Source organism: Phyllobates terribilis, unplaced genomic scaffold, assembly GCF_046119375.1.
Source record: "Phyllobates terribilis strain yellow unplaced genomic scaffold, ASM4611937v1 Scaffold_1__5_contigs__length_1240528914, whole genome shotgun sequence".
Classification (NCBI taxonomy): Eukaryota; Metazoa; Chordata; class Amphibia; order Anura; family Dendrobatidae; genus Phyllobates; species Phyllobates terribilis.
The window spans coordinates 1,030,903,865-1,030,919,117 of NW_027362761.1; the positions used below are offsets into that span (position 1 = coordinate 1,030,903,865).

A 15,253-nucleotide genomic window follows, 5' to 3' on the forward strand; every position below is an offset into this window, starting at 1 on the left:
CTCAGAACTGTAGTGAAAATGCTGGCTGGCGACATAACATAGACATAGGTCCAGAATACAGCAGCCAGGCGAAGCACAGCCCGGGGCTGCTGGCGGCTGTAGCGCTGCCTGGTTGTCATATAAGTGCAGGCACAGCACAGATTCTCTTCTCCCAAGGAGAGTTGGTAGGAGGGATTGGCATCTGTACTTGCTGAATTACTGTGACATAAGCACAAAAGTGGGCATATTTCTTTGTGGGGGCAATGTAAATTTGTGAGGCACCAAGTATGGGGCATAAAAGGAGGAATATCAATAATTTGTTGGGCATATCCAAACAACAAGCTGTTGTTTGCCCTCAAATTTTGTTACTGCCAATGGGATTACTTTTAGGGTTGTTCAGTTAGTTACTTGTTACTTGCATGGTGCACTTCGCCATCCACTAAAAACATGCCCTTGTAAACCTGGGCCGTTAACCCTCTCTGCACTTAATGTGCAGGAGAAACTTCCATGTTTCATATCACTGAAACATATCTCCCTTCCGACACACTGCCAGTGACATATTATATTTGGGCCACAATAACTGTTACATCATACATGGAGACAATCTCAGCTAGAATGTTCTGTGCATTTCCATTTTTATCTGTGTACGGTATGTGTCTTTTTATGATTGTCTGTATTACATTTGTCAATTAATAAAGTAGCCTATTTTTATAATATTTTGAAAGGTTCATCAGATGTCACAGGAACACATCACTTGTGTCACTTGGGAATCTCTATTTTTTACAACGCTTAGCGTAGGACAAATTAGATTATTTTTCTTTTGTATTTTTTTCCCTTGAAATAAATGGGATTTGCCTTTGGCATGCATTTTTATTTGTATTACTGTAAGTGCCTCAATTACTTAAAAGTCAGAGGTGAAGGTGTGGGTGGTGATGAAAATGTGGAAGCCATAATAGTTCTCATTGATTGACAAAGGTGCACAGTGAGTAATTTACAGGCCATTGTTGTAAAGCTTGTATAAAAAAATCAATAAGTACCCGAACAAAGACATCATACTTCTGGATAAGATTACTTGTAGTATAATGTTGAAGGAACAACTCATAGGTTTTTGACTCAAGAAAATGTCTTATGTCTATTTCATTTTGGTTTACTTAAAGGGGTTCTCCACTAATTAGATAATAATGACTTTTCCTTATAATAGGTCATCAATATTAGATTGGTGGCATCTCCCCCAACACCTGGTATCCCCACCAATCAGCTGTTTGCAGCTCCCATGCTAGTGGCCAGATGAACAGAGTGCACAGAGTTGGAACAGCAGAGCTCTGTGTACCACGTAATGGCTCTTCTCAGGAGCTGCAATATCAGAGATTGGTCACTACACAGTTAACAGAGCTGTGCTATTACACCCTGCTTACATTTGACCACCCCTGCAGTTGCAAACTGCTGAATGGTGGGGTGCCGGGTGTTTGCATTGGCCCCCCGGTGATTTGATACTGATGACTTACGGAATAGATAGGTCTTGAATTTGATACTGATGACCTATGGAATAGATCATCAATATCACAGTATGGAAAAATCCTTCTAAGGTTATCTAGACATTTTGTATACTTTTACTAATTGAACATACTTTTAGGTACCCTCTAAGTCTAGGTGGACTCACACTCTTAAGGCCGGGTTCAGAGAATCGTACTAAACCTCGAGTCTGTCATGTCCATGAATTGCAGATGTGACTGGCTCCGTGTGAAGATCCAAGTCCTGGTTCACACAGAGGATGAGCGCAGGCGTTGCCTGTTATTGACATGCTTAGCCTGGACTGTTCCGTAAATTGGACCAAACTGTGCTGTGAGTATCTGACGCACCCCCTGGGCCATGTTCAGGGGTAACCCGGAGCCGGATCTGGATAGGGGTAGTATTCCTTGTGGCGGTGACCCGGTCCGTGCCCAGGGTGTCAAACTAAGTGGCAGTCTATGGCAGTAGATGTTAATTTGATCGACTACGCCACCCGTTGAGTGCGGCTTTGAAGCCGCCGCTGCAGAGCAGTCCGCTGAGGCCGGTGGTATATGTGCAGCAGTGATGGTATAACCCCCAACGGGAGGGGTATGGCCTCAGGGCAGCAGGTGTGGATGATGGGTGTAGTTATGATGTAGAAAGGAGAGTCAGAGACTTGAGGTGCAGTTTCAGGGTTTTTTACTCACGGGTGTTCTCTCAGTCACTCTGGCCTTGAGTGACCACCCGAGCCGTGCTGCGTCCACCAGGTCCTGGACTCGGCTAACCCCCAGGCAGTTCTGGAGCGTGGTCCTGAGCTCCCTTCTCCCTCTCTGTCTCTGGCCATTCCCACCAGGGATCCACCTTTGGCCGGCTCCCTCGGGTCTCTTAGTGGTCAAACCTCCTCTGGGTTCCCTGACCCTATGCTTGGTGTGCCTTTCTGGTGGATTTGGTGAGGGTCGTGGCAAATCTTGACCACGACCTCCGGTTCCTGGCTGAGGATAAGTGGCCTCCACCAGTTCGGGTTCCGGTACCCGTGTCCGCTAACCCTTCACCCTTTTTGGTCTGATTCTGGGTTCTTAGGGTTCCCTCTGGTCTTCCACTCTGGGCCTTTCTTCCTCCTCTCTCTTCACTGCAGGCTTGGCCCTGGAGCTGGGCCCAGACGGAGCCACAGCTCCCTGTCAGCCCTCCTGGCTGAGCTCCTCTGCTAAAAAGACCCTGTCCTAAGATGGTGCTCACCATATATACTCCCTCTATGTGTGAGCCCAGGTGACTAGCACCCAATGAGCTCCTAGCTTTACCCAGAGTACTCCCCCTATCTGCCCCTACACTACTGGGATGTTCCACCCCCCTCCCACTCCAGCCAGGGACAGACGCTGTCGTACCTGCACATATACTTGGTGGGAGTACCGTAGTTCTGTCCCCCGGAAATGGGATGTATGTAGTGCATGCAGCCTACTGAGCTCAGTCCCACACTCCATCCTTACCCGGGAGTGGAATACCACACCTCTGGGTCGAGGTGCAATACCCCTGTAGCAGCCGAGTCCTCAGGGTGCTACATATCCAATGGTTATCATTAGATCCTTGTAGATACTGACCAAAACTACAGCTGTATTAACCCAGCCCAAACGCCTAACTTTTGAGTCAAATTTGCTGGATGTGCTAAACCCTCACATTATTTTTCCAGAAATGCACTCACAGTATAAAAACACCTCTTATAATGCAAATCTGCTTAACCCACTTAAAGGTCAATTAGCACAAATATAACTGTTAAAATCCAGTACAGCCACCTGGTGGGGGACATAGCCCTAATAAAAGTCATAACTTTAGTATTCAAATCCTTTACTGCAATTGCATGAAATCATTCTTTATCCAAATATGCTAATGAGGTGATTGGTGCACCCTGGGCGTAGCCAGCAGTGCAGTGCACCTTTACCATTTATCTTCTTCTGCCTCCTGTTATGTCAGAGCTGTCAATCAAATAAGATTGGGTGGCGATAGATGTCAATCAAGAGGGTGGGAAGGTGCACTGAGCCACACCCAGGGAGCACTGAGAACTTTATTAGCATATTTGAATACAAAATGTTTTGTGGCAAAATGCAGGAACGGATTCATTTCTTTTCTTGGCTTGACTTCAGCAATAACTAAGCATGTGTCATTCAGTGCAGCGTTATGTACTTCACTGACACTCTCGGAGGAATAATGAAGCGTGCCAGAATTCAGAATAATGTTTAGCGAAGGCCAAGAGAAAAAACAACGGAGTCAACCCAAGTCATTAACCAGTAGCAGGCATTACTAATTGTGAAGCATTATGCTAATGGATATTAATATGCACATTAAAACCTTGCACACAGCACACAATATGCCCTGCAGGCAGGATATAGCATCAGTGCTTGGACATGACAGGAATTGATTTGGAGGTTATTCATGAAAAAGGGGAATGAGAAAAGTGGATTTACATTATTGGCATCACCAACTAACAACACTTAGAAATGTAATTTCTTAGATTCTTTTTTATTCTTTTACCAATTTTGGGACCCAAATATCAGCTCCATCAGTCTCTGTTCCACTGGGGCTAAAACTGATTCATAAATGTATTTGTTCTCAGCAGGCTTATTCAAATTGTGCTGGACCTGGCCGGGGGTCAGATGATGAAAAATTGTGATTGAGCCCCCGGACCCTCAACAACTGATGCACCAGACAGGTGGGAACAATCCCATTGAAAACAATTAAATCAGTTCCTCCATCAGGCATTTTAAATAAAATGCTGGATGGAAAATACAACAGGAGATGGCCTATATGTGCAGTTGGACTAAGATGACTACCCAAGATTGTGACAGTGGTCCTCTCATAGAAGATGGCCGCTAAACATAGTCTATGCTGGAAGGCTATCACAAGAAATCCAGTAATCTTCTAATATCTATCTATATAATTGTCTTATCCCGTCTGTCTGTCTGTCTTTCTGTCTATCTGTCTGTCTGTCCTGGAAATCCCGGGTCGCTGATTGGTCCGGCCGCGGCCAATCAGCGACGCGGCATTTCAGAAAAACATGGCAGCCATTAGCGGCTCATGTGTGGCACGGAGGTCAGCGGCGATGCAGCCGGGAGATGCAGCCGGCTGCTCGCAGCATAAGTCCCCCGACCGCAGGCGCCGCTGACCTACATGCGGCTATCGTCGGAAGATCAGCAGCTACGGCCGCTTATCTCCCGAGGACAAGTGTGATGCCCCTCCCCTCTCCTCCTTTCCCCTCCTCTCCCCTCCTCTCCTCTCCCCTCCCCTCTCCTCCCGTCCCTCCCCCCGCTCGATCAGGACCCCAGCACCCGGCGTCATACTGACCCCTCCCCTCCTCTCCCCTCCCCTCACCTCCCCTCCTCTCCCCTCCCCTCTCCTCTCCTCCCATCCCTCCCCCTGCTCGATCAGGACCCCGGCACCCGGCGTCATACTTACCCCTCCCCGTGCCTGCGCAGCAGCTCCTGTGTCTTCCGCTGATGCTCTGTGACGTCTCAGGTCAGAGGGCGCGGTGATGTCTTTACACCGAGCTCTCTCCTGACCGGTCACAGCGCACAGTGTGAAGATGCCGGCTACGCTGGAGTCCAGAGAAGCAGTGAGGTAAGTATTGGATTTTTTTTTTTTTGTATGGGGCCATAGGGGACCTGCATGGGGCACTATGGGGGGATGGGACATCCTGCATGGGGTATTATATAGGGGGGATGTGACAGCCTGCATGGGGCATTATATCGGGGGAGAGGGGACATCCTGCATGGGCCATTATATGGGGGGAGAGGTGACATCCTACATGGGGCATTATATGGGGGAACAAGTGACATCCTGCATGGGGTATTATATAGGGGGGATGTGACATCCTGTATGGGGTATTATATAGGGGGGATGTGACATCCTGCATGGGGCACTATAGTGGGATGTGACTTCCTGCGTGGGGCATTATATAGGGGGGATGTGACATCCTGCATGGGGTATTATATACGGGGGATGTGACATCCTGCATGGGGTATTATATGCTTGGGGTATTATATACGGGGGATGTGACTTCCTGCATGGGGCATTATAAAGGAGGGTCGGGAGACATATGCTAGAATACCCGATGCGTTAGAATCGGGCCACCATCTAGTAATATATAAACTCTCTGTAGAGTTGCATATATCAAAGAAAATGGCCACTATATTTTAAAAAATGTAATGCATTGTCCAAAAAATGTAATGCATTATAATTACTAATTTATAAGTATGACAGGTTCTCCGCCTGTACTCATCACTACAGCTTTCCTCACACACTGACCAGAATTTCTGTCCATACAACGGCTGTTGGTGGAGGAACATGTGACCATCTGTCCATCAGCCTCCTCCAATTAAAAAAAATCTTTACCACATGAAGTGTTTTTCAATTGGACGAGGTGATGGACAGATCTGGTCACATGATCTTTCAACAGGAGCCATTTTGTGAACAGGAAAGCCATGCAGTCTGTGAGGAAAGCTGTACTAACAAGAGCAGGAGGAGAACCTGTCATACTTATATACTAGTAAGTGCCACAAAATCAGATCTCCAACACATTTGTTAAAATAAAGATAAAGTGGACATCCCTTTTAAATCAACATTGGTACATTTTTTTTAACTGTATTTGTGATAGTAAATTGCCCTAAATCAAATCCTCTGCATAGTATTTCTCCACTTCTATGAAGCACTAGATTTTGAGTGATACTGAAGCAAATGAAAATGCAAAGCATGCTTACAAGTAATGTAAGTCCGGATACCGGTGAAATGTATCAGGGCCAAGTTTCTTCAATAGATTATGCTGCAATGACCTGTAAATGATAATTGCAATCGTTGTAAATTAATATTTACATTTTTATCACTTCTACGAGGCATAAAAGTAATTCTTATAGTCACAATATAGTGAATGAAAATGTACATGATAAAGGCAAAAGTGATCTTGTCTCCTAATCTGCACCATGGTGCATGGCTAATCATCAGAGGCATGCTAAATAAGCGTCGGGTACTTATTCTAGAACTAAAGGCTAATGAATGAAGAAAAGGCGTGTGCAGTTTTCATAGGGGTACACATACTCCCTGAGGTTCCATATCATGGAATCACATTCAGTCTGTGGACCCCGTCATTACAGTATTCTCTCCTAGAAGCAATGACTTAAGCAGAGAATAGATCCATAACAAGAATGTTTCTGTAGGAAATTTGAGGTACAACATGGCCATGTGATTTCTCTGGGTGACAACAACATGGATCTGCAAATGGCCATATGTATGAGGCACCTAGGCTACAGTGATGCACTAGAAATGAGAAGAATTGGGGTGTTCTAACCAATGTGACATGTTATTATCAATTCAGAGATATTACCCAAGGCGTAATTTGTATTAGTACACTGAATATTCACATTTGAAATGCTTGAGGGACACCGAATAGGAAAAATATATAGTTATTAAAATGAAGAAACTTTATGTAGGTGACTGTTCATGTCTGGACTGGTGCTCTGTAGTGTACTGGTTTAAGGTGTAACTGTCATTTCAGAACATTAATAGATGCTACCAATATTTCACCACTAGGCTTTAAAGGGAATCCGTCAGCGCAAAATTACTGTTCTAGCCAAGCACAGGTACTCCGTGCACTCTTGGCGTCACAAAACAGTTCAGTGGACCTTCCCACCTACTTGTTTTCCATCTATCTCCTCCCCTGCTTCCATGAATAACAGCTCTAGATTTACAAGAACCAGAGAAGGGTTCAAACCACACATCCAAGCTCATACCACATCCTTCAAATCAAAAATATTTTCAAAATCCATACTTTCCTCAACCCAGAATTAACTAAAATGTTAGTACATAGCCTCATCCTCACCCACCTCGACTTTTTCAATATCCTCCTGTGTGGCCTCCCAACTAACACTCTAGCACTCCTCCAGTCCATCCTTAACTTTATAGATCGATTAATCCACCTCTCCCCTTGCTACTCCACTCCCTCTTCTCTCTGTCAATCCTTTCACTGGCTTCCAATTCCTCACCGAATCTAGTTTAAATTATTAACAACAAAGCCACCCATAATCTGTCTCTTCCGTACATCTCCAAACCAATATCCTGATAACTCCACACACGTAATCTCCAGTCCTAACAAGATCTGCTTTTCTCTTCCACCCTTGTACATTCCTAAGCCAACAGTCTCCAAAATTTTTCCTGAACATTTCCCATTCTTGGAAATTCGGTGCCTCAGAATGTCCAAATGTCTTGCACAATTGAAAGCTTCAAATCCAACCTGAAAACTCATCTCTTCAAAAAGAGTCACAATCTACAATAACCCCGCTGCTACTTCATTACCACCAGATATGCTGCATCTCCGCCAACCTATTGTCTACCCTGTAGATTGTAAGCCCATGAGAACAGGGTCCTCTCCCCTCTATATCAGTCTGACATTGTTAGTCTGTTCATTGTAATTTATATTTGTATTTTGTATGTAAACCCTTTTCACATGTACAGCACCAAGGAATTAATGGTGCTTTAAAAATAAATAATAAGAATATTGTGTAGTAATTATTATGTGTGGACAACAGACATACAAATATATCTTCAAATAACCTTCACTTAATTCATATATATTAATTCATATATTTAGTCAATAATTCATTGACTAAACTAAATAGAAAATAACAGTGAATTCTGCAAAGACCCTTACTGTGACCTCTTACAAGGCAATAATAAGTAAGATAAGACAAAAAAGTGTAAATTGTTTTTCTCATCCAGATAACAGAATGGCCTGCTTTACTCACAACATGGTCACATTTGAGGAGACAGAAGGGACAGTACGTAAGTTGGCTCCATCACAGTCAAGTTCTATTCCACGGCACAAACACTGCGTTGGCACTTCCCCAAGCACTGGATCAAAAGAAATAGAAACATGAGAGAAGAGAATGGCAGGGTGGTATTGAAAGGTCACCTAACAATATACTCTGCTTCCAACGGCTTCATGAATGGTCTTTTCTAATTGTCTTCTTGAGATGATGGTACTGTCTAGTAGAAATTGTTCAAGTATTATCCATTAAAATCTATTTGGATATATGTCAAATACAAGATTCCCACAAGAAAAACACTTCATGATCTTTGCTTCTGTGTCCTTTGCTAAGAAGCACAAGAGCATTAGGTCAGCAGAGGAAAGAGATGTATCACCAGCTGAGACCATTAGGTCAATGGTGAAAGAGTAGCAGCCATGTTTTCATTATATAAAGGTGTGTTGGAAATATCCTTTGGTGATTTTTTATTATTTTTTACCTTTCCATGTAAAATGTAATAGACCTATAGGGTGCAAAATTGGCAGTATTCACTTGTGATGACTTTCATTTCCTTGTTAGTAATATATCCTGATATCAGTATATGTCCTGATATCAGTAATACATTATGTAATTTATAAAGATGCAGAATTTACTTTCAAATGGACCCGCATGAGACTAAACATTCCTGGTGCATTCTTACCACAGATCAATAATCGTTGGGGTCCAAACCTCAAGACCCTTGCCAATCAACAGAATAAATGTTCTACTAAAGGACTTTGCTAAAGACTGAAACCCTTTTATTTTATTGATCATTTAGACTCCCACCAATCAACATAGTCTATTCGAAGGATAGGACAGCAATGTTTTACTCTGTGTAAACCCATTCTTAGTATTGGATATACAGTATAATGAATATTCTATCGTTCCACACATAACTAGTTTTAACCAGGGTTAGAAAAAATAACAAAAAAACAAAATATAATAAGTTTTACAGAGTTTAACAAAATAGGCAACGATAATCAAGTATTAATGACTGCTGTTATGTTTTACATTACCAGTCAAAAGTTTGGACACATATGATCATGCAATGATTTTCTATGTTCTTATTGGAATGTGAGCATTGTAAATTCAGGATGAAGGCAGAAAACCATTAAGGCACACATATGGAAAAAAGGAGTGAAGAAACATGTGAAACAAACCAGAATATGTGCTAAACCTTAGATTCTTCAAAGTATCTCTATTTTACTCTGTTGACAGGTTTATACATCTTTGTCATTCTCTCAAGGAGCTTCATCAGGCAATCACCTGGAACGGCTTCCAATGAACAGGTATGACTTGTCAAGAGTTCATTTGTGGAATCATTCACCTTCAGATAGTGTTTGTGACCATCAGGTGTGTGTTACAGAGACAGAGTTACTACATGGTTCCATACAGTGCTGAGTCCTATTCCACAACTTCAAAGACAGAATATGACAATAACCATTGAAAATAACTGTACACCAATACTTTAAGACATGATGGTCAGTCTGTCTGGAAAATTGCTAGAACTTTAAAGACATCTTTAGATGCAATCATGAAAACCAGTAATCACTATGATGAAATAGCTATCATGAAGATCACCCCAGGAATAGAAGACCAATAATCACTTCTGCTGCAGAGGATAAGTTCATTAAAGTTACTGGCATCAGAAACTGCAAATTGACGGTCCTTCAGAAAACAGCCCTCATAAATGATGCACAAACAATAGGTAGCAGAAACATCCCAACAAACTGTCTAGAGAAGTCAAGCGAGAAGCAAAACTAAATGGTCAAATTGCTGCAAAGAAGCCACTACTGATGACCGCAAACACAAAAAGACTTGTTTGAGCCAAGCAACACAAGGACTGGACATTAGATCAGTGGAAATCTGTACTATGGTCTGATAAGTCAAAATGTAAGCTTTTCATACCAACTGCCACGTCTTTTTGAGACATAGAAAAGATTAGTGAATGGTTTGTACATGTGTGGTACCAACTGTGACGCATGGAGGAGGAGGTGTGATGGTGTGGGGGTGCTTTCCTGATGACACTGTTGGTGAATTATTCCAAATTCCACACTTACCCATCATGGCTACCACAGTATTCTGCAACGACATGCAATGATTTCTGGTTTGCACTTAGTAGGACCATCATTTGTATTTCAACAGGGCAATGATATAGAGAATACCTCCAGGCTACGTAAGGGCTATGTGAACAAGAATATGAAGGATGAAATGCTGCATCAGATGACATGACTGCCACAATCACTCGACCTCAACCCAATTAACATGGTTAAGTATGAGTTGGAACGCAGAGTGGAGTTGGAACTCCTTCAAAACTGTTTGATAGCTATTCCAGGTGACTACTCGATGACGCTGCTTGAGTAAAAGGGTGGTAGTCTGAATAATCTAAAGTTTAACAGTTATTCTGCTTTGTTTCACAGGTGTTTCTTTACTCCTTGTTTTCTTATGTCTTCCTTTGTGATTTTGCTGGCCTCAGTCTAAATCTACAATGTGCACATTCCAATTAGAACACAACCATTGCATGAACAGTTGTTTCCTAACTTTTGACCAGTACTGTATATACTGAAGAAAATGTTGGGTATTTTGCCTAATAAAAAATAAGCACATTGTAATTATCCTTGATAAATCAGAAGACTGTTTTTAGATAAATGTTTGACTGCCTTTAAGGTTGCACAATAAGTATAAAGGATTTTTATGTTTTGATTCTTACTGGATATGGATCCTTATGCAGCATACAATTTTGTGTAATGTAACACACGAACCTAAATAAGTAACTATAATTTATTCCTTAAAAATAAATCAAACATGAGTAAAGAATACCATGTCTATCCAGTATCAACTAGTTAATAGATTCAAACAAAGCATACATCTAGAACTAGGAAAAACTAGACATTAGATTAATCATCAAGACAAAGTGAACACATTTCAAAGCTGTGTGTTCTTCTTTATGTATGTACTAAAAACATTAGCAAGAAAGGACAAAGAAAGAAACAGATGGTATGCAAGCTGTGTGTAGCTCAAAATACAATTATAGTATTTAGTATAAGCATATATATACACTGTGGGCACAATTATTTGTATTTTTGATGATTCATTTTATCATTCAACAACTACAGTGCTGAAAACTTGAAAGCTGAATATTTACAAAAGTAAAAGTAAGCTTTTGTCTTTCTTAGGAGAACATCTATGGGCCCAATTCATCAAGACAGCATTGTTCCCGTCGTCTTGATGAGGGGTGTCATGGAGTCAGACAATCCTAATTCATGAAGAGCTGCAAGTCAAAATGCCAAAATTTGATCTATCCTTTGACATTTGAATGAAATGTAACGCTATGGCAGGAGACCCAAGAGGACCCAACTGCTGACACAGAGACATGAAAAAGCAAGATTGCAGTTTGCCAAAATGTACGTGAGTAGGCCAAAATCCTTCTGGGAAAGCGTCTTGTGGACACATGAGACCAATATACAGCTTTTTGGTAAAGCACATTATTCTACTGTTTACTGAAAACTGAATGAGACCTACAAAGAACAAAGTACCTACAGTCAAATATTGTGGAGGATCAAAGATGTTTTGGGGTTCTTTTGCTGCCTCTGGCATTGGGTGCCTTGACTGTGCAAATTGTGCCAGGGTAGATGGAAGTAGTGACTATCCAAGACAAGAGTGAAGGGATGGTGGTTTAATGTCAACGCATTTCAGCGTCACTTTGACTCCTTCCTCAGGACAACCACAAGTAAAAACAGAGAATAACATACATGCGTTTAAATACATGAAAAATTCAAAAAAGGGCGCCAAAGGAAAAGGGGAGGGGAGAAAAAAAAATCACATATGGTGAAGGATAAAATTCATACATCAAGAACAAATGTAACAAAAAGAAAACATAAATATAACTTTATTATTGAATGAAATCAGTAAAAAAGTGAAGAATTATGTATAAAGAAAAGGACTGAATCTCAGATGGATAATGTAGTCTGAGGCTATCTCTCAATGTGGATAACATATGTGGCAAGTTCCCTTACGGTAAGATGTGTATAGAAAGTAAGTTTAAAAAATATATATATATACTGTATATATATATATATATATCTGATGTAGGCAACAAAAATATATTAAAGGAAATAAAATAAAAAAAATTGTGCGGGTTATAAAATCAAAGTATGCATAATTATATTGTTGTCGGACAAGAACTATTTAGATTAAATAACGAAAAGTTCAATGTCAAGTGCTGTATTTTTAGCATAGCTCACTGTAGGTGTTTAAAGAAATAATTATTTTTGGAGTTATTGTTTAATTATTATATTGAAATGTTATATATATTTTGTCTCTTTTATATATATAATTGCTCTCCACTTTTATTTATTTATGTCTTCTTATTTTTTATATACTTCTCCCTTCTTTCATACTGGTGTGCATATACATTTTTCACTAAATTCACAGGGACTCAATTTTCCTTCTCCAACTTCTCCAGCAATTTGTACAGACAGCCTCCGGTTACTTGAGAGTCACCAGTGACGTATTAAATATTATGAAAGACATGATAACATGATATGGCAACCTAATTTTTCCTGGGTGCTGTCGGACGTTGTATCTTTATATATGTTTATCGCCCACAAAGTGGCTGTTTATGCTTTCGATTTTCATTTAAAGAAATATGGTAATTTCACATGTGAATTTCAGCAACATATTTTGGATGTTGTTCAATTTTTGATCCATAACAATTATTTCTGCTTTCATTGTGACTATTATTTACAAAAAATGGAGTTTCTATGGGAGATAAGTACTCCCCCTCTCTGGCTAACTTAGTCATGAGTTGGTGGGAGGAATCTTATATCTATAATGTTGACAATCCATTCATAGAAGATATATGGTGGCACGGCAGGTACATAGACGATATGCTCATCATATGGAAGTCTAATGTACTTGCTGTGCAAGATCTAGCGGATTGCTTCAACTGTAATCCTTTTAATCTGAGCTTTACTTTTCACCATCAGATGCAGTCTGTAGAGTTTTTGGACTTAAAATTAACAGGTGCACACCATACACCAATTATTACGTCCACACATAGAAAATCATAGCTGGAAATACAATTTTTCATGCTAACAGTCACCATCCTAAGCACACAATACAAGCAATACCAGTGGGGGAAATGGCAAGAGCTAAACGAAATTGCAGTACTGATAAAACATATTCAGGGGAGGTCAGGGATATAAAAGAAAGGCTGAAACATAGGGGTTATGGGAGACGCATGGGAGGATGCATGGGAGGGATTGGAAGCGTGGCTATTCATTGTAAGTATCTATTAGTTTGATATATGCCAATTATGTGGCCCAACTGATACATGCCAACTATATGGCTTAACATTTAGGGATTACTTCATATGCACATTTCTGTGGTTCACCACATGCTAAGGACTTCCTTACTACCTATTTTTGCTATACTAGGCTGTCACATGTTCTTTTTTCTTTTCCCCCCTTCCTTCTCCCTCCAAATGAATTTTTTTGTGAATTTTTATTTAATTTATTTGTAAATTTTGCACACTGTGGAAACATGGGATAATGTTTACATAACTTCACACACTATGTGAATATGTGAGATATATTTGCAACTCTGCACACAGAGAGAGTGAAACATATATTGTTGCACATATACATATTGATGGAAGAGGGATTGACATAGTACATGCAATTGCACTTTATATATTTTTCATATTTTGGTCAATCTTTATGTAGTTCTTATGTGACAATCATGTGTATACATTTATAATTTGTTGTGTATGGGCTAGTAATCCTATTTATTAATTGGCTGCTCCCATTATGAATTTTTCTATATACTACCCGGATATGCGCCCCTGTTTTTAAATGGTTTTAAAATATGTTTTATTTTTATCATTGTTTGCTATCCATTTGTCTGTCACCTGTAATTAATAAATACATTTTTTTCACTACATTTGACGTTTGCGACTATATATTCTCACAGTAGCTTTTCATAGATTCCCTCTTCTGGGTCTCCTCAGACCTGTGATTGCCTGCAGCAGTCAGATGACTTGAACTATCAGGTGGTCTCTGATAATGCACTTTTCCAAACACCTAACCACTGCAGGCAATCATAGATTTCTGCAGTCAGGTGATCAAACAAAGGGACATCATTGCTTCCTGCAGCGGCGAAGACCTCCACAGCTCAAATGTTGGATCCACAGAGGCAGGTGAGTAAAGCTCAGTGCATAGTGAGAGGAAGCTGAAATCACTCCCTGTCACTGACTGACAGCTGGCTCATCAGTGCATCAGTACAGAGCTGGCTGTCAGTCAGTGCGGGGGCCTGGTGACAGCCGCTGCTCACTATGAGTGGTGACTGAAACCGCAGCTCTATGACTAAAAACCTGAGGCTGCCGAAAGGAATAAAAGTTAATTTTCTCCCTTTCAGTGCGGTGGCCACACTGCTTCAGAATGCTATTAAAATGCAGATTAAACCCCTGACAGGCTCCCTTTAACATCAATTAATTCTTCAGCTATATCCTGTTGCATTAGTTGCGACTTTTGAGATCTTCATAGCACTACTGCAAAGTGGAGGTGGAGAATAAGCCCTTTGTCTTCTTGTGCTCCAGGATGGTCTTGCCTTCTCCTACACCCCGTTGCTTGTCGCTGCCTCTTCCTTTACCTCCTGTGCCATCTCCATCACTTTCTCCATCAGTATCAGATTAGTAGGATCTTACTTATACATCTTCTGAGCTGTTCATTTTTGCTCATGGACTCCACTCTATTAATAAGCAGAAGGTCCTTCCTCCATACTAAAGGTACGATGCTCTTCTCCAGGTCTACTCTTCAGGCAGAGTAATCCAACCAAACAACTCGTATTTAAAGAGATGAAAAGACAGTGAGTTCTTGCAGCTTTGGAACCAGCTTATGATGACCAGAGTTGTCCCTTTTATGACACCAGTTGAAAAATATCATTAAATTGATGGATGAAAAACT

General features: G+C 40.9%; 1 protein-coding gene across 2 annotated transcripts in view; it reads right to left on the reverse strand.

The window, feature by feature from the left end:
- RXFP1 (relaxin family peptide receptor 1) overlaps positions 1-15,253 on the reverse strand; it is a 575,874-nt gene that overhangs the window by 84,392 nt on the left and 476,229 nt on the right. The window contains exons 4-5 of one of the 2 annotated variants that reach the window (XM_073644759.1): positions 8,250-8,355; positions 6,213-6,284 (exon numbers count right to left, since the gene is read on the reverse strand). The exons of the other annotated variant lie outside the window; for it this stretch is intronic. Of the exons in view, the coding sequence (XP_073500860.1) occupies positions 6,213-6,284; positions 8,250-8,355 (178 nt within the window). The remainder of the gene's footprint in view (positions 1-6,212; positions 6,285-8,249; positions 8,356-15,253) is intronic. 2 annotated transcript variants of the gene reach the window in all.